Source organism: Parus major, chromosome 6 (genome assembly GCF_001522545.3).
Source record: "Parus major isolate Abel chromosome 6, Parus_major1.1, whole genome shotgun sequence".
NCBI lineage: Eukaryota > Metazoa > Chordata > Aves > Passeriformes > Paridae > Parus > Parus major.
In genome coordinates, this window is record NC_031775.1 from 22,858,371 (window position 1) to 22,881,078 (window position 22,708).

The window sequence follows — 22,708 nt, forward strand, 5'->3', positions numbered from 1 at the left end:
TTTATTTTGGTATTCTTAAGGCCCAGATGAGTTTTATCTTAGATGTTATCTTTACATCTTCAAAATGGCTGAGATTTATTTTACCCTCTCAAATTTGGCATTTATTTTTGGTGCCCAGTGTAGATTCTGCTTGGATTTGAGAGTATAACCTACTTGCATGTACAGTACAGAATCCAAGCTGGGGATTTTTGGGCAGAATTGTCTATTTTCATAAAAAATAACTGCAATTCACTTCAGGAAACTAATGACTGTAGAATCCCTAAAAGTCTCTTTTGACCTGCCCATTATTGCTCCTCTGTCATCTTGTCTTTAGAGAGATTTCAGCAGAGGTAGCTTGGGAGAGTGCTTTGTATGCACTGAAACTTACAGGTGAACTGCAAAATCCACTGCCAAAATGCAATCCTTTCTTCACTGCTCCTTTATAATTTATATATGAAGTCAGCCTTTTGAAGGGATTTTCCATCCAAAAATGAAAAGGGAAATTTTCTTTTTAGCTTTTTATAGTGTAGTAGGACTTGGTGCTTTTCTATCTCTGTTTCCTGGAGGATTTGACTTCCTCTGGAAGCACTGGATTAATATCCTATCTTGCAGCTCAAGCTAGCAGTTCTCTCAGCCCTCAATTTAAGGGGTAAGTGTATTGAGCTCTAGGCCTTTTCTACGCTTAAAAGACCCATTTCTAGCAGCAAAAAAGTCACTTTTCTGATTTAGCTTATACCAATTTTTGAATGGCAAAAGACTTTCCTGCCAGTAAAATTGCATCAAATTGCATCTAATTGCATAGGCAGTAGCTGGCATAAACATACCAGCACAAGGGAACTGCACCACTAACTGAACTGAAATTGGCCAGAGTTGTCAAAACCCACAAGAAAGAGCTCTTCAGGTATGTAAATAACAAGCAGAAACAGACAGAAAATATTGGCCCACTGTTAGATAGGAGAAGTGAAATAGCAACAAAGCTTTAAAAGACTGAAGTTCAACAAGGACAGGTGTAAAGTCGTATAGATGAGGAATTCAGTCCAAGGGTGCGGGACAGACTGGGATCTACCTGGTTGGGGAGCAGCTCTCTGGAAAGGGACTTGGACATCCTGGTGGACAACAAGCTCAATATGAGTGAACATTTTGCTGCTGCAGCAAAGAAGGGCAACAGAGTTCTGGGTTATGTCACCAAGAGCATCACTAGCAAAGGTTATTCCACTCAGCACTTGTTAGGCCACACATGGAATACTGTGATCAGTTTTGGTCCCTGCTGTATAAAAGAGATGGGCAGGCTGGTGTGGGTCCAAAAGAGGGTCACAAAGATGATCAAAGGATTGGGAAGCTTGCCATAGAAGGAAAATCTGAAACTACTGGATTTGTTTGGCTTTGAGAAAACAAGGCTGAGGGGAGACCTTATAACCATGTTCCAGTTATAAGGGTGGTTAAAAAGAAGATGGAGATTTTCTTTTTACAAGGAATCACATGGCAAAGGTGGGGCTAATAGGTACAGGTTACCCCTGTGGAATTCTGACTGGACACAAGAGGAAAATTGTTAACAATGAGAACAATTGGAAGGCATGGCAATAATCTCCCCAGGCAAGTGGTGCATTTCCTAACGCTGGATGCTTTTAAGATCCATCTGGACAGGGTACTGGGTTATCTTGTCTAGCTGCTTTTGCTTGAGAAAGCTGGACCAGATGACCATTGAGGTCCCCTTACAGTCTTCTATGATTCAGAGATTTAAAAGTTGTCAATTTAAGATCTAATCCCAAAGCTCTTGCATGAGTGGTCCCATTAAAAGGGCAACAGATTTACTGTTTGCTCTCATAGATGTATATTGGTCACCAATATAAGCAAATAGGAATGAAAGAAAAGTTGGACCATATGAATCATGAGGTTTATTTCCAACATGGTATTCTGTGATTCTGACTGAGAAAGAGAAGCTGCCAAAACTTCTAGCCATTGATCAAATGGTTCCTGATGTGGGGATGCAGAGGGGGGAGGGAAAAGCAGAAAAATGCTCTCCTATCCTTATAAAAAACTTCAGTGTTGCTACGTACCTTAAGGAAACAAGAGAGAGAAAACAGTACCTGGTGGAGTGTGAGGTTTGAGGTTATGACTCCAGTTCTAAATTGGTGACTGGACTTTTCACGGGATTTGCATTGAAATACAGAAATGAGAAATACCATAAGGACTCAGGCCTAACATTTACTTTTTGGCTCTCAGCTGGACATGAATCATAAAGAAAAAGTTTACTTCCCCAGTGTTGTGCAGAATTAGGCTGATGTGTCAAAGGCACACTGTAAGAATAGCCTTGATTTAGACTCCAAAGACGAACTCTGTTCTTTTTTCAAATGAAAAAATAATGTGTGCCCATGAACTCTGGCTGCAGCCCAGTTCTAACTTGTGATGGATAAAAAATACCTCATTACCATCTCAATATTATGATGCATAACACTCTACTGAATTAATGCCATCAAAATAATTTCAGTCCAATACCTTGAAACTTATTTGAACTGGAATCTCCAATGCAGTATGAAGTGGCATATGGAAATACCTAATGCATCAAATCATCCTTTAGGACTACTCTTAGATTCTTTCCTTCTTGTGTCATTCTTTTATTTTCCTTTTGTTGTTTAAAACGTTCATCGCTAAACTAGGACTTTGAGTGAGGATTTTAGCTTTGACTCTATGTGGAGATGTTGTGTATTTAATGTTGGTTTTAAATTGAAGGATTAATGTCTTTCAGTGATTCTGTGCCTGGCATGATGATTTTTCCATGCAGTTAGAATATGTCCAGTGTCTTTTGTTCTGGCACTGATAATTTTTTTCCAATTAATGTAGTTATTTAATTTTTTAAAAATTGATTGTGTAGCCAGTAGGGATCTCTGAATAGGGCAGAACCACTCATACTAAGCCAGTTGTAGGATAATTGTGTTAAATCTTGGTGCAATTTACCAGGGCTCATATGCAATCCTGTGACAATGTAGTAAGGAATCATATCTCAAAAACATGGAAGGTATGAGTCACCTGTGTGAAGGTCTCTTGAGGGTCTACATATCTACCTGAAAGTTTTGTGTAAGCTTTAATAATTCAATAGATATCTGAGGAATGTTCAATTCTTGCCCCAGCTCTCCTCAGAAAGGAGTTGATTTCTATTTCTGCATATTTCCAATACACTTCTTGACACATTAGTTTATTTTAGACCTTCTAATCTCAGTCCATCTAGAATTAGAAGATGTTCTATGCTATAGAAATTTACAGCATGATAAACTACTCTTAAAAACACACTGACATTTAGATTCTTTCCCTCCTCCCACATATGTTGCAATTCAAATGGAAGAGAATAAAGTCTTCCCAGAAAAATAACCTTTTTTTTTTTTTTGGTATGTTTGTTTAAACAGGGTGTTGAAAAAAATGGTTAGGAAGTATGTTGATCACTTTAATGTCACCAGGTGAAGATAATGGGCTGCTCTTTAGGGTGAGAAAATAATTTTCCAATAAAAAAAGTACAAATATTTCTGGCAGTGAGAAATGGGAAGCAAAGCAGATTAACTAGTGATCAAACAAAATACTTTTGGTGAACAGTTTTCTTAGTGGAAGAGATAATTTTTATTGACTCTTTGTGAGACTACCCTGCCCTCATAAACAAAATAGATTTCCCATGATAAATGGTTGTGGACAGAAGCAAGGTGCAAGTTTATTTGAGCAAATAACTTCAGGGATCTGCACCATTTTTAGCTCATTGAATGATATTTTGGTCAGAACTATTCAGATGTCATTTACAAAGCTGAGGAAGTTGCAGGCAGAGTAAAAATCCCTTTATAGGTGGCAAATAGACATGAATGCTGAATCTGTTTTACAAGTTTTTTAAAAGAATTGATATATTTACTTGAGTTTGAGCTTGAAAAAGAACTCTCAGGGGTCATGAGATGTAATCCCTCCTCATCACACGAGATTGTTTTAATTACACAAATACTGTCCTTTAAAGATGAGTGTCAAGCATAGTTTTGTGTCCTGCATTCTAATACGTACTCCCAGTCCACGAAGTTTAGCATGTCTGAAGAGGTTGTTGTCTTCAAGCATACTGTGGCTTTATTGTGAGTTTTCTCCCACATTTATAACCTCCTGCTGTAGTCCAGGCCTGCTATTTCTGAAAAGCAAGGAGCAGGTGTATTGACACAGCCACCAGCACAGAGGTCCTGGGGGACTGGGAGTCTGTCTTTCATTCTTGTGTGTCTTCAAGGAGTTTTAGTGAGCTTTGGCAATTCATGTAGTAACTGTTTGTGCCAGAAGTCTTGTAGAATGAGAAGAGCATCACTGCTCTGGCTGGAAGCAGTTCTTCAGCAAGTGTACAATAAAGCTTTAATACCATTTAATACCATTCAGATAATGAAACAAGGATGCTATGTAAGAACCTAAGACACAGCACTGTCATCTGCAATCTACATCAGCAAAACACAAACAGTGATCACCAAAGTGTTCTATTCAAATACATTGTTTGGTTTGAACCCAAAATCCTGAGCATGGATACCTTGTATCATCAGACTGACAATATTTTGTATGATGCCCCAATCCTAAAGTTCTTAGTTAGAATTGCCCTTAACTTCAACATTGGTTTCCTAGAATAAAGCTTGGATAAAAAGTTCAGGAATCGTTCCAGTAAATAAATAACTGAAAACAACCTTGTTTACTCCTCATTCCTGTGTTCAGCATGTATCTGAGAAGGAAATAAATCTGCTGTGCACCCCAGGGTAAAGTATATTAATCAACCAGTTATCTTGTTAAGGGAAAATAAATGACTCGCTGTGCTGACTGAATACATTGCAGTGCACAGACTTTGCAGTGCTATAGCAATCCAATACTGACTGTCAGCCATCCAAAATCTGCTGGAGAAGCTGAAATTCTGAAGGAGTGCAGCAGCACTACATTCACAAGCCCATATTCTATAGGGTGTTCTAGAGCTAGAGGTACATCTTTAGTATTCACCCTTTGGCAGGTGTTCTTGTGTTAAGGCGTGTTCTGCTCTTCCCTCCACAGCAAGATATGGACGATCTACAGCATCCGAGTCAGTAATGGATTATTATCTTGTATGACAGTTGCCACAACAGCAGAACCCTACAAAATTCCACAGGGACAAACTAGATTAGTTCTATTCCAGCTCTCTCATTTCCATTCTTACTGTGAATGATGCTGTTGTTGGGGGAACACATGCTCAAAGATGCTGCAGCTAAGGCTGTTTTGCAGCTGTTAGAGGAAGGCAGGCAGAACCACTGCAGCTGATTGGGTTTTTTTAGAAGGCTGGCTTAAAATGGGATATAGGAGGACACAAACAGGTATAGAAAGAATCCCATTTCTCTCCTCTTCTCTTGAGACATCCAGAAATGTACTACTGAGTGCACAGGAGCCATGAAACTCAGTGGGGAGTGTCTCTGCCAAGTAGGATGCATCAGCTAGCCAGTTGCTGCACCTCTTGGAGGCTCAGAGCTCAAAGCTTCCCATGCCTGGCTAAGTAGATACAGCTGTAATCTTAAACAGGGGATGGGATACTTGAGCACAGCAGTTGTCTTTACATGGACATTAGAATTCACTGTCTTTCCCCTTCCTTTAGTCCTGTTTCTGTTTCTTAACTTAATTTTAAGAAACAGACAAGGGGAGCTGAAACAGAACTCCTCAAAGAATAGCAGAGGCTCAGCTCTAATTACAGTGAGTCTGAAGGAAGCCATGCATTAAAACATTCATGATTTCAGAATTGCTCTGTGTGTTTCTCAGATGTACTGTTATTTCTTAATAGGTTCCAAAGTGTAACAGGAGAGTAGTCTTTCTTCCCTGAGGTACTTGACATATGCAGGGGAACTCTGCTGTCCTGTCAAAAAGATGCATGTAGACTTTACTGCCTTGTTAGACAGATATTGTAGATTTAAGTGGTGGCTTGACTTTGAGACAGCTGTTCAGACATAGCAATTCCAGAACACCAAAGGACTTGAAGCAAATTGCTCTCATCTTTCAGGGAAATCTAAAGATCTAAGCAGGTGACTGAAGAGATGTAGGTGCCTAACTTAAAAATATATATTTCTAGAAGGAGCTCTGTAATCTCTCTGACCCTTCAAAGTCATCTGTCAGATCAGTCTGAAGTGAGAACAGAAGCTGAGTCTATTGGGAGTCCTCATCCCAAGATGTCACCTGCAGGAACAGCTAATCATTATCAACAGAGCTGTGATAATTCTCCTTTGATTCCTCTAAAATTTTAAAAATCTCAATGGCTATTGAATATCTGAAATACATGCTATTACTCTGGCATTAAAATACAGAGGTTTCAAGTCAAGTAGTCTAAATCTGAAGGAGAGACTTTTTTTTTTCTCTTACAACCCTGTATAAAATAATTCTTATACAGAAAAGGTTCCCCATCATCTGTTTTGTAGACTTACTCACTTAGAATATTGAGAAACCTTGTTGATAAGATCTGTGTCAACCTCTGATCTCCTCCAGGTCACTTTAAGACAAACTGCTACTAGAATGTGAAACAAAGGTTTGTCTAGAGCTCTCTTCAACCCAGCTGTCAAGCTGCAGGCACTGTGAAAATAGTTGGAATATTTACATCAATCCATGTCATGTCAGGGGTAATTCTCACCTTCAAGAAACAGCTCACTTTCATGTGTGTGTCTGTTTCTGCTCACACATACAGAATGGGAGATAATTAATTGATAATCTTCTGCAATGTAAAGTAGAAACACTGTGATTAAATGAGCTACTCTGATTAATGATTTTATAAACTCTTGTGTAATGTCAATAGTAAAAAGGATACTGCAGCTGTTATTTCAGCAAGACACATCCATGCCACTTTCTTCAGATAGATTGTTAACCTTGTGTCTCAGAGTTCAGAAGTTGAAAGGAGAGGAGTATATGTAAGTTGCTTGTTTGTTCATTGGAAAAAAAAATGTTTTCCTACACCCTTATTAGGGAAGATCTGATAGTAACAGTTCCTAGCAATAATAATAAAAATAAGTTGCAGTTGCACTCCAGGTGGAAATGTTCATACTTTGTTGTTCCTGGAAGATGGTGATACTGCAGCATTCAGCTCTTGCTGTTGCAAAAAACATTCAAGGGTGAAGACCTTACAAGGTGCTCCAAGGTGTTCTTTTCCTCTCTCATTAAGCTGTTTTGAAAATGCCTGTCAATTTGGTGCAGTTTGCTCTGTGCCGATGGAAACAGATTTGCTCTTGAGAAGTGTTATTATCAACTGGAGAAATAAGTTACAAGTTTGAGTAGTGCAGATTTCACCAAAGATGAGATTATCCCAGCCTTTACTTCAAGCTGGTGGTTTTCACAGGAGAGCCCAAAACATCTAACTCAGTGCTAATGTTGCCGCACTGTGAAAGGGCCTTAGTGTCCTCTTTCAAACATAATTGATTTACCTGATAAGAAACCTCACACTGGACAGTTAAAGAAGTGTTTAGGTGATAATGAAAACAGGTGCTGTTCTAGGGAACTGTGTCCTTGCAAGGGTGTTTGCTGATGGATGTGGAACAGACAGGAAAAAGCAGGAGCTTTTGGAAAGTGTTTACAGAGAAGGTTTATACTGCACATTTCTCATAGTGCTGGAGGCAACTTTCTTCTGTTATTATAAAATTTGTGAACGTCACCGAATGCTAATTTTTTTTCTTTACCTCATAAAAATTTTATAGATAAGTGTCTTGAGCCAACAACTACTGCTAGGTATACAGAACATAAATAAATGTAGGGCTTAGACAGGTAAAATGACTATGAGTAGGTATGTATGTCTGTGTAAGTATTTTATCCAGATTTCCATATCCTGTTTAACACTTATGAAGAGGAATCACCACCCCTAAGGATGCTCTGCTGCTGCATGGCATCGTAAACAAAATGTCTCTGGAGTTCAGCACAGCACTTGTATTTTGGTTACAGTGCCAATAAACAAGAACCCCCCTGTGGCATGCTGATGGACTTGTCACTCCCATCAAAGCCATGAACTGTAGAGTGCATGGTTACTGTATTGGTTTCTCCACCTTACTAATTAAAATAAGAATTTTTATTTAAATTGAGTGTTTTTGGGGATTGCTGCCATACACTACGTTGCACACTTTTGCACTACATCTTTATCTTGTTTTTTCTTTAGCTCAGTTGCTGGACACAGGAACTGACATAAGTTAAATTTACTCTGATGCAAAGTCTTTTGGATTTTTTGTGTGTGTTTGTTTGTTTTAGTAATTCATGTGATAGAAAGGTTTTGGTGCAAATAGGATTTTTATGGGTCTGGTAGAGAAGGCTCTTGGGGTGCTGCTATGCCAGGTAAATTTGTTGCACGATCTATTTGGATAAAAATGAGGAAACTGGGACTGCAGGGCCTATTTCTACTGTGAATACATCTTCATTAAATGTATGGTCATCCATCATCTCTGGTTCTGAATAAAATGCTGGGCTATCTAACAAGATGTGCCATTTCCTGGTGTCATTGTGAGGGACAGGATGACACAAAATGGGGTCACATCTTTAGAGCTCTGTTCCAGCCTGGGACTGCTGAATGTTTCCCACTCCCTGTCAGTGGCTGTGAATGCCTTGCTGTCATTTTGGGAATGTATTTGATGGTACTGATGGTCCTTCTCACATGGAAAAGCAAATGGGGCTGTGCTGTTCAGCAGCAATAACTTCTTTTGAAATAGGATTTTGCTGGCAAAATTGATTCTTCTTGCTGAAGACGGATCCAACTTGTGACCACCTAATCCTGGACAATGAACTAAGATTTGCCAAATGCTAGCCAGTCTTCTACAGAAGAAAATAATTTTTTCTCAATTTGCTGTAGAGCAAGCAGGCCAGGAGAGCTACAGAATATGGCTGAGACAGCACCTACTTAAATTTAGGGGAAAGCACCACTTATTTCCCCACCATCCCTCTCCAAATTAATGTGTGAGAGACTTAGGGATGAAAAAAATTACTGTCATGGCTGGGCCTACAGACAGATGTGTGAGCTCCTCAGAGATCCCCCAGGAAACAAACCTAAGACAGGAAGGGCTGTTCTAAAAATAATGTGCAGTTTTATTTGCAGAATTTTTACAGCAGGTATTCACAGAGGTGCTGAAATGCTCTTTGGAATGCCTGGAATTTAATCCTCAGCCTGAGTGTCCCAGCGTGCCCTACATCCACAAAATGAATGTGCCATCATCTTGGCTTAGTTTGTGTCATAAACCAGTGAAACTTGTTGATTTTTTGGGTTCAGTCCCACAGTCAAACAACTGCTGAATTCCATGGGAATTTTGTGGTGGAAGGATCCTGTAACAAGCTTTGTTTCTGGCCCAGATGTGATCTGAACACAGGTACATTACTCTTACCAGTGAAGGCTTAACAGCATGGATTTACCGAGATTTGATGGCTTTTCCTTCACCTCAAGAAGAAGAGTTGTGCCTTGCAGTGTGTTTGTGACTCTAAGTTCTTTGATCTCAAAACCTCAGAACTGTGGTAAGATGTGTGTTGTGATGGCAGCCTGGCGTGAGGATGGACGGAAATGTGAGGGGACGCAGTTTGGGACAAGCAAAAGAAACCCAGTCGTAATGGATTGACTTATCTATTACAGAAAACAAAGTTTCTCCTTATGAATTTTTGCTAATATTTTTTTCTTGGTCATTTCTGATTTCTTATGTGTAGAGATGGAAGCACCTGCACATGCACCTTGTGACTCACATAGATTTACTCTTGTGGCTGCTGTTATTAAATTAACTGAAATTATTTTATTATTTTTTAATTTATTTTTTGGATCCTGGGGAAAAATTTCAGAAATTATAGAAATGCCAACCTGTGGAGACAAGCTTCTGCTGAGGAGGAAAGAAGTATCCAAGGTTTTATTTTAATGTTTTGCTGACATATGGTGCTTCCAACCCAGTGACAAATTAATTGACTAGATGTAAAAGAGATGGACAGTGCTCAGCAAGGAAGGACAGGATTATAAGACATCTGGTTCTGCCTCTGTTGGATTATGGATACAATATACATTGGACACCTAACAAGTCTCTGCTGCATAAAATAGATTCTCCTTACAATAGAATTGCATGCTTTGTCTCTAAATGAGGTTATTATACACACCATTGCACAGTGTTTGAAGAGCTTGGTTGGCCATTGTGGGGAGTAGGGAGAGAAAAAAATTGTAAAACAATTGCACTTAAGACCTTCAATCTATCAATTGCCCCATATTTACCCAAAATACTATTGCACTATTACAAAATACAAATATATAATACATTCAGGGTTGAAATGTTAATATTGACCGGCCAGATTTTGATAAGGTGGATTTTTCTTTTGCTGTTGTTTTTACTTTGCAGTAAAATCTTACTTTCTCAGAAAGAAAAGCTGGTAGTAGAAATACCACTATGAAGTGGTATAATAACTCTCTACTCAGAATGAATTAACAATTTAGTATTTGCTGCTAGGGAAAACTCAGTTTGAGTCTCAGGAGGTTTTGATTTTTCTGGAGATAAACTGTAAACAATTTCATTTATAAGCAACTCTTCCTCAGTAATCTGCAGAGTTTAAGGACAATGCTTGCAAAAGTAAGGCATGATTTGAAGTGATTCCATTTTGGGGTCCCAACTTGTGACCATTATAGTGCATAGTTTTCAGAAAATGATGAGATCTAAAAACTCCAGCCTCCTTATGCTCTTGAAGACTGGACATCTAAAATTTTACATCTTCAAAATAGCAAACCACTTCTGAAAACCACTCAGTGGTTTCTCAGTGGCTCAACCACTGAGAAAGACCAAATGTAGCAATTCTAGATGACGTGATTGCACCATTTCCCACATCAGCAGATGAATTCTGCAGTAAGAGTTGTAGAGAGAGCTTATAAAAAAGACAGTTAAAAGGGGCTTTGTCAAATCCAGTGTAAATAATCACCTATCCTACCTCCTTCTTGGCATTTTTGTCTTTCTCAGTTAAACCTTTTGTCTGCTAGTCTCCTTTTTAATTCCAGTTTCAATGTACCAGAAAAGGATGTGATCTTACTAAATAATATTATTTAATGACCTTAGTTTTTCAGGGTAGATAGTAAAACTATTGTAATGTGCAAAACTATGAAGGTGGCTTTTTCAGAGCTTTATTCTTCAGACTAAAAACAAGTACACTCTCAAAACACAGCTGAAAGCAGCATTTCAGCACAGAAAGCTGTAAGTGGGTCCATGGTGTGGTTTCTTTTCAGGCATGGCAATATCCACCTCCCACAAGTATTACTGTTCCAACATAAAGGAAGAGGAGACACATGACAAAGAAAAATTACTTGGTAATTGTGCTAGTCATAATTGTTGCTGCTTATAATTTCTTTCCCTTTCCCAGAGCCCCTGCAGTTAAACTGAAAGGTTATATATTTATAAATCTCTGTGTTTGTGTACATGTGCTTTGCTGGATTTTCTTTGGAAGAAGTAACTCTTTTGTACAGTCCTTTGCTGACATTTCTATAGCCAGCTCACATCCTGTCGGGTGAAGCTGTGATCCTTAATGTAAGGCAATGTGACTCATAAGAAGAAAGATTGCAATAAGCACAGTTTCTAGTGATTAATTTCCCAGCCCTGGATACTCTTCCAGTAACTGCTGAGGTAGAGAGTGCTTGCTGGTGATGGTGTTTAAGAGCATTTCATTCGTGGTTTGAAGTAGCTGGATGTTTATCTTAATGAGCTCTCCCACTGCTATCACAACAACTTTAAATACCTTATGGCTAGTGACACACAGGCAGATTTGTTTCTCCAAATACCTTCCTGACTGAGTTGCAATTTTCAGTGAGGTTGATTTCCTCTCAGGCTGTGCTGCTGCTGTAGTAGTTTAATAAGAGCTCTTCCTCTTGTCTCTTCCTTAGGAAAAGGAGAAGCTGTATGTGGAGCTGAGGCACGTGTTGGCCCGGCAGCCTGGGCCCGAAGCCACGGAGCAGCTGCAGCAGTACCGGAACATTCTCCGGGAGAAAACCAAGCAGATCAAAGTAAGAGGGTCCCACTGTCCCTGGGGAGGGGCTGCCAGCCCGGCAGAGGGGCTGCATGCCCTGGTGTATTAGACCAGGAAAACAAGGGTATCACTGCATCTCCTCAAGGGACAGCCAAGAGCAGCAAAAGAACTTTTTTTGCACATTGTGCTACTTTGTTTAATTAAAAAAGCAGAGAGGTCTTATTACAATAGGAGTGTGCAGCACAATGCTGTAAAAGTGGTTTTTGCATGAACTTTCTGGGATACTGACAGCTATTAATTCAGCTTATTCTCCTTCCCTTTATCTTAAACTGTTAATATCTTTAAGAAGCAAATTAAGGTAATTTCTTTTTTCTTTTTAACAAACTAGTGGGAATATATTGAGAATCCAGTCATAAGTTACTTACATTTCTCTTGCCATGTATATTAGATTTTGTGGAGATGACAGGAGGAACCTGTTCTAACCCCTTGTCAGTTGAAGGGAGGAGTTCCTGGTTCCGAAAGAATCTTGTAGAAAATTTTAAAAGCATAATATTAAAAAGTGAGTCTTTGATAGAATACTATGATATTCTGTGAATGAGCTGATCTTCTCTTATTCTTGACTGCATGAGAGATCAGTCTCCCCAGGAGTTCATCTACTTCTGCAGCTCCTCTCTCTGTTGAAGTCATCATCTCCTGTTCACTGCATCATAATCACGTCTATACTAACCATGAGGAAAAAAATGCAGGAGCAGATGGGCCCTTAGGAAACAAAGAGGCTGTTATGCAAATCTTAGCTTTCCATGGAGGAGAAAAACAATGTAGAAAATGTGAAATAGGAGCCAAAGTTTAGCTAAACTGAACGTGATTTGAAGTTCTCCATACGGTCCTTATTTGTCCTTAATGCAGTCAATTGCTACTTTGTATTTCAAGCACAGCATGCTGTAGCATGATGGTGTCCATGCCATTTTGGGGTGCCAGGTCAAGCTATTACTCTTTTGAAAGAAAGAATGTGCACTATGCATGCTCCCCCTTTTTTAAAATTGTATTGATTCACATGCAAGTGGCTTTATATACATATTTACAGTGCCTGATACTACTTTGCCTGTGTGGATTGAATTACTCCACTTAGCTGTGCATCCCTGTGAATAAACCCCATTATTATAAAATAATTCCCTGATTTATTAAGACCTTAATTTTGGATTTTTGCCCAGCTTTATGTCTCAGAAATTAAGAGCTAATCTATTAATGTCATTCCCATAAAGATTGGAGTATATTTTACATGTTGTATAATGGTTAAATGGCATAACCTTTATTTTGTAAGATGTTTTTAGGTGAACTGAGATGAGATCAAATGAAAGATCAAGATGGAATGAGTTGTGCTGGAAAATGATCATGTCTTACATCTTCAAATAAAAAAGGAAAAAGTAGTTGTAAAAGTACTCACTTATGTGTAAGTGAAGCAACATTTCCTGTTTCTGCTGTTTGTGTTTTGTTTATTAGGCTTTGTCCTCAGAACTGACTATGTGTGAAACACAGAGCAAAGAATACAAACATGAAATTGAAAGACTTAACAGTGAGCTTCTGGAAGTGAAAAAGAAATATCTGTCTCAGAAACGCAAGGAGCAACAGAAAAAGTATGGGAAAACAACAGTTTTGTCTACATAACTTCCTGCATAAGCTAGATTTTTGTTTTAGACCCTTTTGATCAGAACGTGGCCAGATTTTACTGACATGATACAGTTTTGTTGCCTGATTTTCCTGAATGTTATCCTTCATGCTACTTCAGTCTGGTCTGGATTTACCATGATCTATGGCCAGGACAAGAACATCCATCGGAGATGTTGCTGAATATGTTCTGCAGTCCAGTTAAATTATTCATACCAATGAGATGATGCCCAGAGAACACAGATTAGTGTCTTGTTTCTGACATCAAAGCATAGAATTATAGAACAGTTTGGGTTGGAAGGGACATTTAAAGGCCATCTAGTCCAAAGTCCCTGCAATAAGCAGGAATGTCTCCAACCAGATGAGGTGCTCAGGGTCCCAACCTGACTTGGAATGTTTCTGGGATGGGTCATCTCCCACCTCTCTGGGCAACTTGGGCCAGTCTTTCACCACCCTCATAACAGAAAATTTCCTTCTTATATCTAGTCTAAATCTACCCTCCTTTAGTTAAAAACCCTTATCTCTTGTCCTGTAGCAACAGGATTTCTGGCCTGTAAATGCCCATAGCTGGCTCATGTCCAGCCTCTCACCCACCAGCACACCCAAGTCCTTCTGGGCAGGGCTGCTCCCCATCTGTTTGTCCCCCATCCTGGATTGATGCCAGGGCTTGCCATGACTCAGGTGCAGCTCCCAGCACTTGGTCTTGTAGAACCTCAAGAGATTCCCATGGGCCCACTTCTTGAGCTTATCCAGGTGCCTCTGGATGGCATCCCATCCCTCAGGTGACTCAACTGCCCCATTCAGCTTGTTGTCATCTGAAAACTTGTGGAGGGTGCTGAGGGTAGACTTCACCCTGAATGAGAGATTACTTAGATTTCTGCAGTCAGATGATGTGATCTGTTACCAAGTTATTCTGTTTGCACAGAAAGCCTTTTGTCTTTCCACTCATTTCCATCCTCAGCCTGTGCCTTCCTCACACACTAAAGGCAACAGTTCTCTACATTTGCTGAATATAATTTAAAGTTGCTTTTATCACTTCTTCCTTAATCCCATTTCATACAGCAAATGATTTGATGACTAAATGAGCAAAATAATCAGTGATAAACAGTGACTTTTGTCCATCTGCAAATTGCATAATGTTACCTTAATGTTTGGAATTAGCAACAATTGTGCAGTGCTAATGGCCTTTCTGGAGCTTTAGGATCAATATGTGAGGCTACCATAATGCCTGATAATCCATTTCCAGTAGCTAAATGTCTCCTTCACAGTAGATTTGTTGTTTCCATTTTGGACTCTGGCATCATGTCTCTTTCTCTTCATAAAATGAGGAGAAATTCACCTACATTTTGTTGTTATATCTCACCTAGAATTAATTCCTGTCATAAAAACTCAACTTGTTAAGGACGTAATTGCTTTAAAATAAAACAAAAAATACTGTGTGAGTCGATGGTGGCTGAACTGGGGCATGTTATACAGTGAAAGGAATTTCATATTGAAAGTCATTTAGTGCTGGATACACTGTTTATAGGTTCAGGATAGATACCTGCCACTGGGACAGCTTGTCAGGTTGTTCTTTTGGGCAAGCATGTCTGTGGTCTGATGAGCATGGGTGTCTTTATGGCATCTGTGTTTTGGGAGCACATTTAGGTACTGTTAGCGGTGCTTCTGCAGGCTGGCATCATCTTGTGGCTCCCACCACAGCTCAGAAAGCACCAGCACTGTGCTGCCAGCCCTGGCTTGCACCTCTGCTGGCTTGTGGCAGCCGAGGGTGGTGCTGGGCTTTGCTGTCCTCTGCCCCTCACTGCTTTGTAGCCCAGTCAAGCCTGTTGGACTGCACCCTGCCCTGAAGAGCACAGGGGCAGAACTGGGCATACCAGTCCTGGATAACTGCAGCTTCTGCTGTCTCTAGACTGTGCCTTGTGTTGGCAAGGGAAACAACCTTGTGCAGCCCTCCTTCTCCAACCTGCCAGGTGTGCAAGACACACTGCTGACTTCTTGCAGTAGAGAGAACCTGTTGTGCAGTCAGGTTCTTCTCCAAGGAGTGCTCTTCCCTGCCACAGAGCCATTCCACAGCTCTGCTGCCTCAGGCAAGGCTGGACAGGCAGTGCCTGCTCTGTGGATGGTGACCAAAGAGCCAGGGCCATTTGATTCATACAATCTCAGATTTCTCTAAATCCCAACTGACAGAAAACCACTGACTTGATTCTCTATCTTGCTGGCTAATGTTAACATCATGTCTGAAATAAATGTAGCTGGTTTTGCTAATAAAAAGTGGATCCTGTCAGGACAATAGCATTACCAACATTATTGACTACGCTGGAATGAAAGAGAATTAATGCTCTCAGATAACCTTACACAAAGTTATCATCTAAAGCTTTTATTGATTTGCACAAGATAGTTTTGAGTTGTGATTTAACATATTGGTACTGAATAAATGCAGCTTTGCATGTGATGCTGAAGGAATATAGTGACAGTGGGAATTTAACTTTGGCTAAAAAATGAAAATTCAATGTTTTAGATTTTGGTTGTGAGTTTGAAGTCCTCTTTTTCAGCTCTCTAATTCTAAATGTTGCTTTTCCCAGTTGTCTTAGCTGTTCTTTTTCTATCTCTTCCTATTTTTAACTTCAGTTTCTTGAACCCTTTCTGCATCACTATTTTCCTAGTTGCTTCTAGCACCAGGATCCCATTTTGATTCTGATAAGGATTTGTGAGAAAATATGAAGCTTAAATCCACACCAGAGACCTAATCCAACAGTCCTATATATGTAAATAACTGCAATGAGGGATGTCAGTAGTAACTGGGAGCTTTTGCACGTGTCTGGTTGCACATTAATTCTGCATAATATATTATAGTATTCAGTGGCATAGAATTTTCCATACTGATGAGCACATCTGTTTGTTGTCTCCATGGAAGCATGAGGAAAAAATGAGCATGGATTCTGGATCATTTTATCTCCCCAGACTTGGAAATCCAACAGTGAGATGGGATAATCCATCTAAATACAGAACGTTAGTTTTTGGTGCTGTCATCTGGCACATCCATTAGGGCTGCATTGATACAATTAAAAACAGTTATAAATGGTTTTGATTGTTAAGTTCATCTGTGCCATCTTTTGGATATTCTACCTCTGTATGGGTCAATTTTGGAAAAGGATGCATAACTAGACATCTGACACAGTTTTTCTGAACTTCTTCCTATTCTGACAATTATTTAGGGGCAAATAGAAAAGTAATAATTCCAGAAGTGTTTTCTTTCCCCTTACTGGGGACTGAGGAAAGATGCTCCTGTGACATGGCTAGATTTTGTAAAAGTGTGGTTGCACTCAAATTTTTCTCAATCTCAGTGACTGTGAAATGAAATAATGGTACTGACTTTCTTTGTAAAGCCTTGAGACTGTTAGGATAAACTAGAACTTCATAAAGCTCCACTTGGTTAATCTTAAGTATCTCAGGACCTCTCTCTGAAGCATCCAGGTATGTTGCAGTGAGTTTGGAATATTGCCCTTCATCTTTGTACTGCTCTACTTACCTCCCCAACTTTGTCAGAGTGGATCCAGCTAACCCTCATTCACTCCTCCTAAGGCCATCAAATTCAAGACCTCCTGGATTCTCAGGTGGAGCAACTCCCTGGGGCTCAGTGCACCTACAGCACACTGCTAGTTTTCTGCAAATGTCACAGGGCAATTATCACTGGAACTTTGTTAAAATGTGAAGACAGATAGCACTATATATATTCATTAAAATTCAACAAAGGAAAAGAAACCCTCCCTTTTGTGCCTTTGATGAATGTAGCAGTTTGTTTGAAAACAGGCATGTTCCAGCTAGAACAGAATGGTGATTAGAAATCTGCAGTCATGGAGCTCATGTACATACTTGCTCTAATGAGGTGCTCTGACCATTTTGGGGAGTAGCATAAAGAAAGCTCATTTATTTCTAATTTTTAATAATTCCAAACCCTATCAGTAGTTTTGTAATTAGATCCAAACAGACACGTAGTCTTGGAGGTTTAGTCTAACAGGCTTTAATCAACACTTTTAAAATGATCTCTTGATAGTGGTTGCATGAAAGAAACTCTGGAGGACACAGATTTCCTTAGTTTGTAAACATCTCTGGGCCACAGAATGAAATATGAATTTTCTGTTTCTTTGTTTCTATTTAAAGGGAGAAGGAGCGATCCGGCATTGATATGGGGACGAAATTACCACCCCTCAAGACTGATGTACCTCACTTCAACATGGGGGGCTTTCCTTCAAGCAAACCCATTCCCAAAATTGCAGTCTAGGAATGCACTCATCTAGTTGCATTTCTGTTCCCAGTTTCATGTTTGAGAAACTGTAATTTTAAAAGAGATTCAGAATCTACTGAAATCACTGTATCACCTTCAGGAAAATTGTGTATATTGTATATAATAAAACACGTTTTATTACACTGGAATTACATTTTATATTGCATTTTATATTGCATTTATATTTTGTACACTTTCTATTGGAATTAACGTAGTTCTTTTTGCAAACTGTGTACCAAATCTGCCTATTTGATGCCAGCAGACACCTGCATGGATGTAAATGGATAGCAGAGATATTTCTTCTTCAATATTGTGTCTCTGTTTAGCACTGTAACACCACAAAATGCCTTAATATGTAGTTATTTCTCTTTTATCTGCTTCAGTTGTAAGCACGCATTCCATTTATCTTCTGACTCAAAGCACCTGAAAAAAATGAAAATACAGAAAAGAAGAAAAATTAATAGGCTGATGTTTCAAGCCCTGCTGAGCAAATGCAAAATTAACAGGTCTTTACTTAGATGTACATATGTAGCAGTTCTCTGTGTAGGGAGTGTATAATAAGGTTTATGCAGTGTTTGCTGCAGTTGTTAGGAAGATCAAGGAAGTTTGTGGCCACAATGTACATTATTAAGAGCACGATTGTGTTTACTCTGGTAGATACAAAGTGACATAATTATGTCTGTTCAATTGGGGGGACTGTGCACGCTCAGTGGGACATGCTGTTCTCCCACACAAATCCTTCCGAGCGATTAAAACTTGGACTCAAAACATGGAAAACTTTATGCTTTAATTTCTAGACACTTGGGCATTTTTGTAACTTTCAGAAATTGTTTTTGTAATACAGCAGGAGCCCTCCAACCTTTTCAGCCAAAAGAGATTTAATTACCATTCATTAACAAGTGAAATAACAAAGTCACGGCATGAGGTGCTGAAGTATAGAAAACTTTCAAGCTGTAAAATAAAATGTTTTGAAACCGATTTGAACGTGGAACTTTTTTTCCCTGCCTGGGGGATAAAAATACTTGTCCAAAGAGATATGCTGATAAATATTTCACATCCAGAAAAAAAAAAGCCCAAAAAAACCCTTCGCAAAGATTTTGTTCTTTTCTTTGGTGGAATACATAATTAAATATTAAAGCTACTGTGGGAAACTTTAATGGAAGTGTTTAATTCAAAGGAATCAAGTTAAATACGACAGGGATCTACTTTGCTTTTACATTGGGGACCAGAACGTTTAGTCATCAGATCCATTGTATTTTTCTTTTGTCCCCAAAATAGCTATTATTGCTTTTTTTATTGTCAAGTGCATTATGCTAAAGTTATCATTTTAGGACAGTCATGCTGTCAGAATAGTGTCTTTGTGTATCTGATGTGGCCTTATAGATAGAATAATTGACAGTAACTGACATGGGCACTTGAGTCTGATGGAATCCCAAGTAGGTTTTACTGAAGCTTTTAGAAGTTGGTATTTGCTAAGGTCCCGAGTATCTAGCCTGGAGCTGGATTCTGCTGTGCTTACACTGGCAAGTAATTTGTATTGAAATAAATCATCAAAGACTCATTTATTAATTCACATGAACTAGAGGCACAGTTAGACTCCAAGAGCACTGTCACTCTGTAGAGAAGCTGCTGATGTGTTACACTTTAAAATGTACAGTGTGCCCCCTAACTCATCCAGAGATAATCTGAATCTGTGTTTATCTCCCACAGAATCTCAGAATCATTTAATTTGGAAAAGACCTCCAAGACCATCCAGTCCCACCTTTGGCTGAACACCAGCATGTCAACTAAACCAAGGCACTAAGTGCAACCTCCAGTGGTTTCTTGAACAACTCTTGAGCAGATGGTGGCTCTGCCACCTCCCTGGGCAGCCTGTTCCAACGCTTAACCACCCTTTCAGTGAAGAAATTCTTCCTGGTGTCCAACCTGAGCCTCCCATGGCACAGACTGAGGCCATGTCCTCTTGTCCTGTCTCCTTGTTACATGGGAGAAGAGGCCAAGCCCCAGCTTCTGTCAGGTACAACTCCTTTAAGGTAGTTGTAGAATGGTAAGGTCCTCCCGAGCCTTCTTTTCTCCAGGAGCCTCCCAGCTCCTTCAGCAACTCATTACAGGGCTCTCTAGGCCCTTCCCCAGCACCATTACCCTTCCCTGAACACACTCCAGCCCCTCAATGTCTTTCTTGGGGTGAGGGACCCAGAACTGGATACAGCACTTGAGGTGTGGCCTCACTTTCTTTCTGTTTGTTGTCAAGGCTTAGGAGGCAAATTGTCTCAGTGGTCAGAGGAAAAGAGGGGAAGCCAAGCAGATGGAATTTGTTCTCTACTTCAAAATATTTTTATGGGTACAGTTGTAAAACAGATACTTTTCTGTCTTTAGTTGTACTTAATAGTAGCTTATATTGCATGAGTCAGAAGCTTTTCTGTAAATTATTCTTGACCTAAGTCTTTTCAGTCATTAAAATGATTGGGATAGTATTTGTCTGAAGACTTGCAAAGGTAAATTCACTTACATTGAAAAGGTGGCTAGTCTTCTATATTAAAAATAAAATGTAGGGGACAAGCAAAATAAGGTGATTTGCTTGTACAACATGTTCTTCCAGCCTAAAGAGCTGGAATTGAATACAGTAAATTTCACCTAAAAAAGTGAAGAAGCTTTTACTTGTTCCTCCAGAATTTCAGGAATCAAGATGTGCATGTGTTGGCTACTGTCTTCAGTTTTATTGCATTTTTTACTTACTACCATGAAAAATAAATTCACAGGTTAATTCAAAAAAGAAGAAAAAAAAAAGACAAGAAAATATAGTCATCAAATTATTGCCAGTAACTTTCAGCATAATCAGGAATAGAATAACTGCAGCCAGCTTAATTTATAGCGCTAGAGAGTGAAAACCATTTCTGAGTTCATATAATAGAACGGATTAAAGCTCACCAAATCCCTTCCCCCCTGGTCTGTAAAAGTCAGGGAGCTTGAAAAATTGCTCTGGATGTCTGTGAACCCAGCTGATGCTGAGGTGCTTTTAGTGTTCAAGGATTTGGCTTGCGCAGCAGGGAAAGGCAGAGCACTAATGAGAATATCATTTGTTCAGTCGCTTCTGCATTGTGAGCAGCAGCTCTGAAGTGCTTCTCCTAAGTTTTGTTGCAGAAAAATGTTAATTGAATTCCAGTCTGTGCAAGATGTAGCAAGTGTATCTTTAACTTCTTATTCCTGTAAAGATACGTGAAAAGATGGAGCTGAAGGGCTATGATCCATGGCACTTAAGTTAGGGGAAATCTTTCTTCACTTTAATTGCTTTGGATTGGAGCTTGCACAGTAAATCTATCCTGGAGCCTTTTCTAGTGAGCAAAGTATGTAATATTGTTCGCTTTCAGAGCTCTTGCAGTACGTAGATAATGCTTAAAGAAATTTCACATCAAACCTAAGCTTTGTCTGATCTTGTTGGCAGGTCTGTGTTCAGTGTATTGCATGAGCAGGACACAAAGACATATTACACTGAGTATCAAGTTCAAATGTGGGACCATAACCCTTCTGGGATCACCTGTCACCTATGAGAGACAGAGCACAAGAATCCAGTCTTTCATTTATCCTTGCTTTGTGAATCCCCAGCAGCACACACTGCACACCCAGTAACACATCCTGCTGCTGTTATCTGGGAACGCTTGGACACAGCTCAGACCTTGTTGTGCTGAGATCTACAAACCCCAGGCCAGGCTGGGGAGGCAGAGAGAAGGGCTGAGACCCTGGCACGTGCAGACTCTTACCAGTGGCACAGAGCAGTGAGGGGAGCAGCAGGTGCTGGGACCTGGGGCACTGATGGGTCTTGAGCTCAGTCCCCCCTGGGCACATTTAACAAGCTCAGCCCTGCAGCTCAGCTCCTGGTGCTTTCCTGTCCTTTAGGGAGCCCCTGGCAGCTGCTGTGCCCTGACAGAACAACTGCAGCGCTGTCTCCTGTGTACTGTCCAAGACTGAGCTGCCCACAGGATGAGGAGAGATGGATTGCACTGCCAGAAAAGGGATCTGTGGGTGCAGAAAGCTCAGGTGAACGAGGTGAAAGGTTTTCCTCCCAGAGCCTTCAAACAAGGAACTGCTCCAGAGGCATCCAGCAGCATGGCCCCAGAGCACTGCCTGCAGGTGGGTTGTCAATTATGGTGAGAGTCCACAGTGCCAGGTCTCAGGCTGCTGTTTTGTATCTTTGTGTAGTGTGACACTGTTGTGTCCTAAAAAAGTTGCATGATGGAGCAGAGAGAGCTGATCCCCTTGCCTCATTCCCTGCTGCCCATGTGAGGTTAACAGAGGTCAAAAAGAGAAGCTGGGCAGTAAAAGCAGTGCCTGCCATCCCTGAATGTTAATGACTCTTCCTGAAAATTGGCTCATCCCAACTATCTTTACCCAAATTAGAGTCTCTAAATCATATATATTTGTATTTAAGCACTTTAGCAATTGAGTATTATTTTCCTAGCTGCTGGTTTAGCTGTTGTGCCATCTCCTCTAGCAGAATGTATTTTTAGTGTGTTTAGTGCATTTCTAAAAGCAGACACTTGATTTTGATGCTCTTTCTCTTCCCTGCTTGAGTGTTTTGTAAGCAGCCCCACACAGATCAGTAACTTAAGCTGTTCAGCATGCAGAAAGATGTCAGGATCTCATGCCCTGGACTTGTTTGAGAGCCCTGTTTTCCAAAGGGGAGCTGAAACTGTGCCTGTAGCATCTGTGGGTGTGAGGGAGCAGGACCTGTAGGACGTGCTGCAAGTGGCTGAGGTCAAAGCAGCTGCCTGCCCCTCTAAGCCTTACCCCTCAGCTTGCTTTTTTCCTGAACAGCTATGAAGGTTTACTGAAACTTTAAGTCCCTCT

At 40.0% G+C, this 22,708-nt stretch overlaps 1 protein-coding gene across 2 annotated transcripts in view; it reads left to right on the top strand.

Annotated features, from left to right (window-relative positions):
• Window positions 1-18,841, top strand: part of CFAP58 (cilia and flagella associated protein 58) — a 57,318-nt gene extending 38,477 nt beyond the window's left edge. Inside the window, exons 16-18 of one of the 2 annotated variants that reach the window (XM_015633854.2) lie at window positions 11,831-11,950; window positions 13,414-13,547; window positions 17,740-18,841. In XM_015633854.2, coding sequence (XP_015489340.1) covers window positions 11,831-11,950; window positions 13,414-13,547; window positions 17,740-17,860 — 375 coding nt within the window. In that variant the 3' untranslated portion in view covers window positions 17,861-18,841. Of the gene's footprint in view, window positions 1-11,830; window positions 11,951-13,234; window positions 13,388-13,413; window positions 13,548-17,739 lie in introns of those variants that run through there. The other variant, XM_033515786.1, reaches the window with a different exon arrangement.
• The last annotated feature ends 3,867 nt before the right edge of the window (window positions 18,842-22,708 follow it).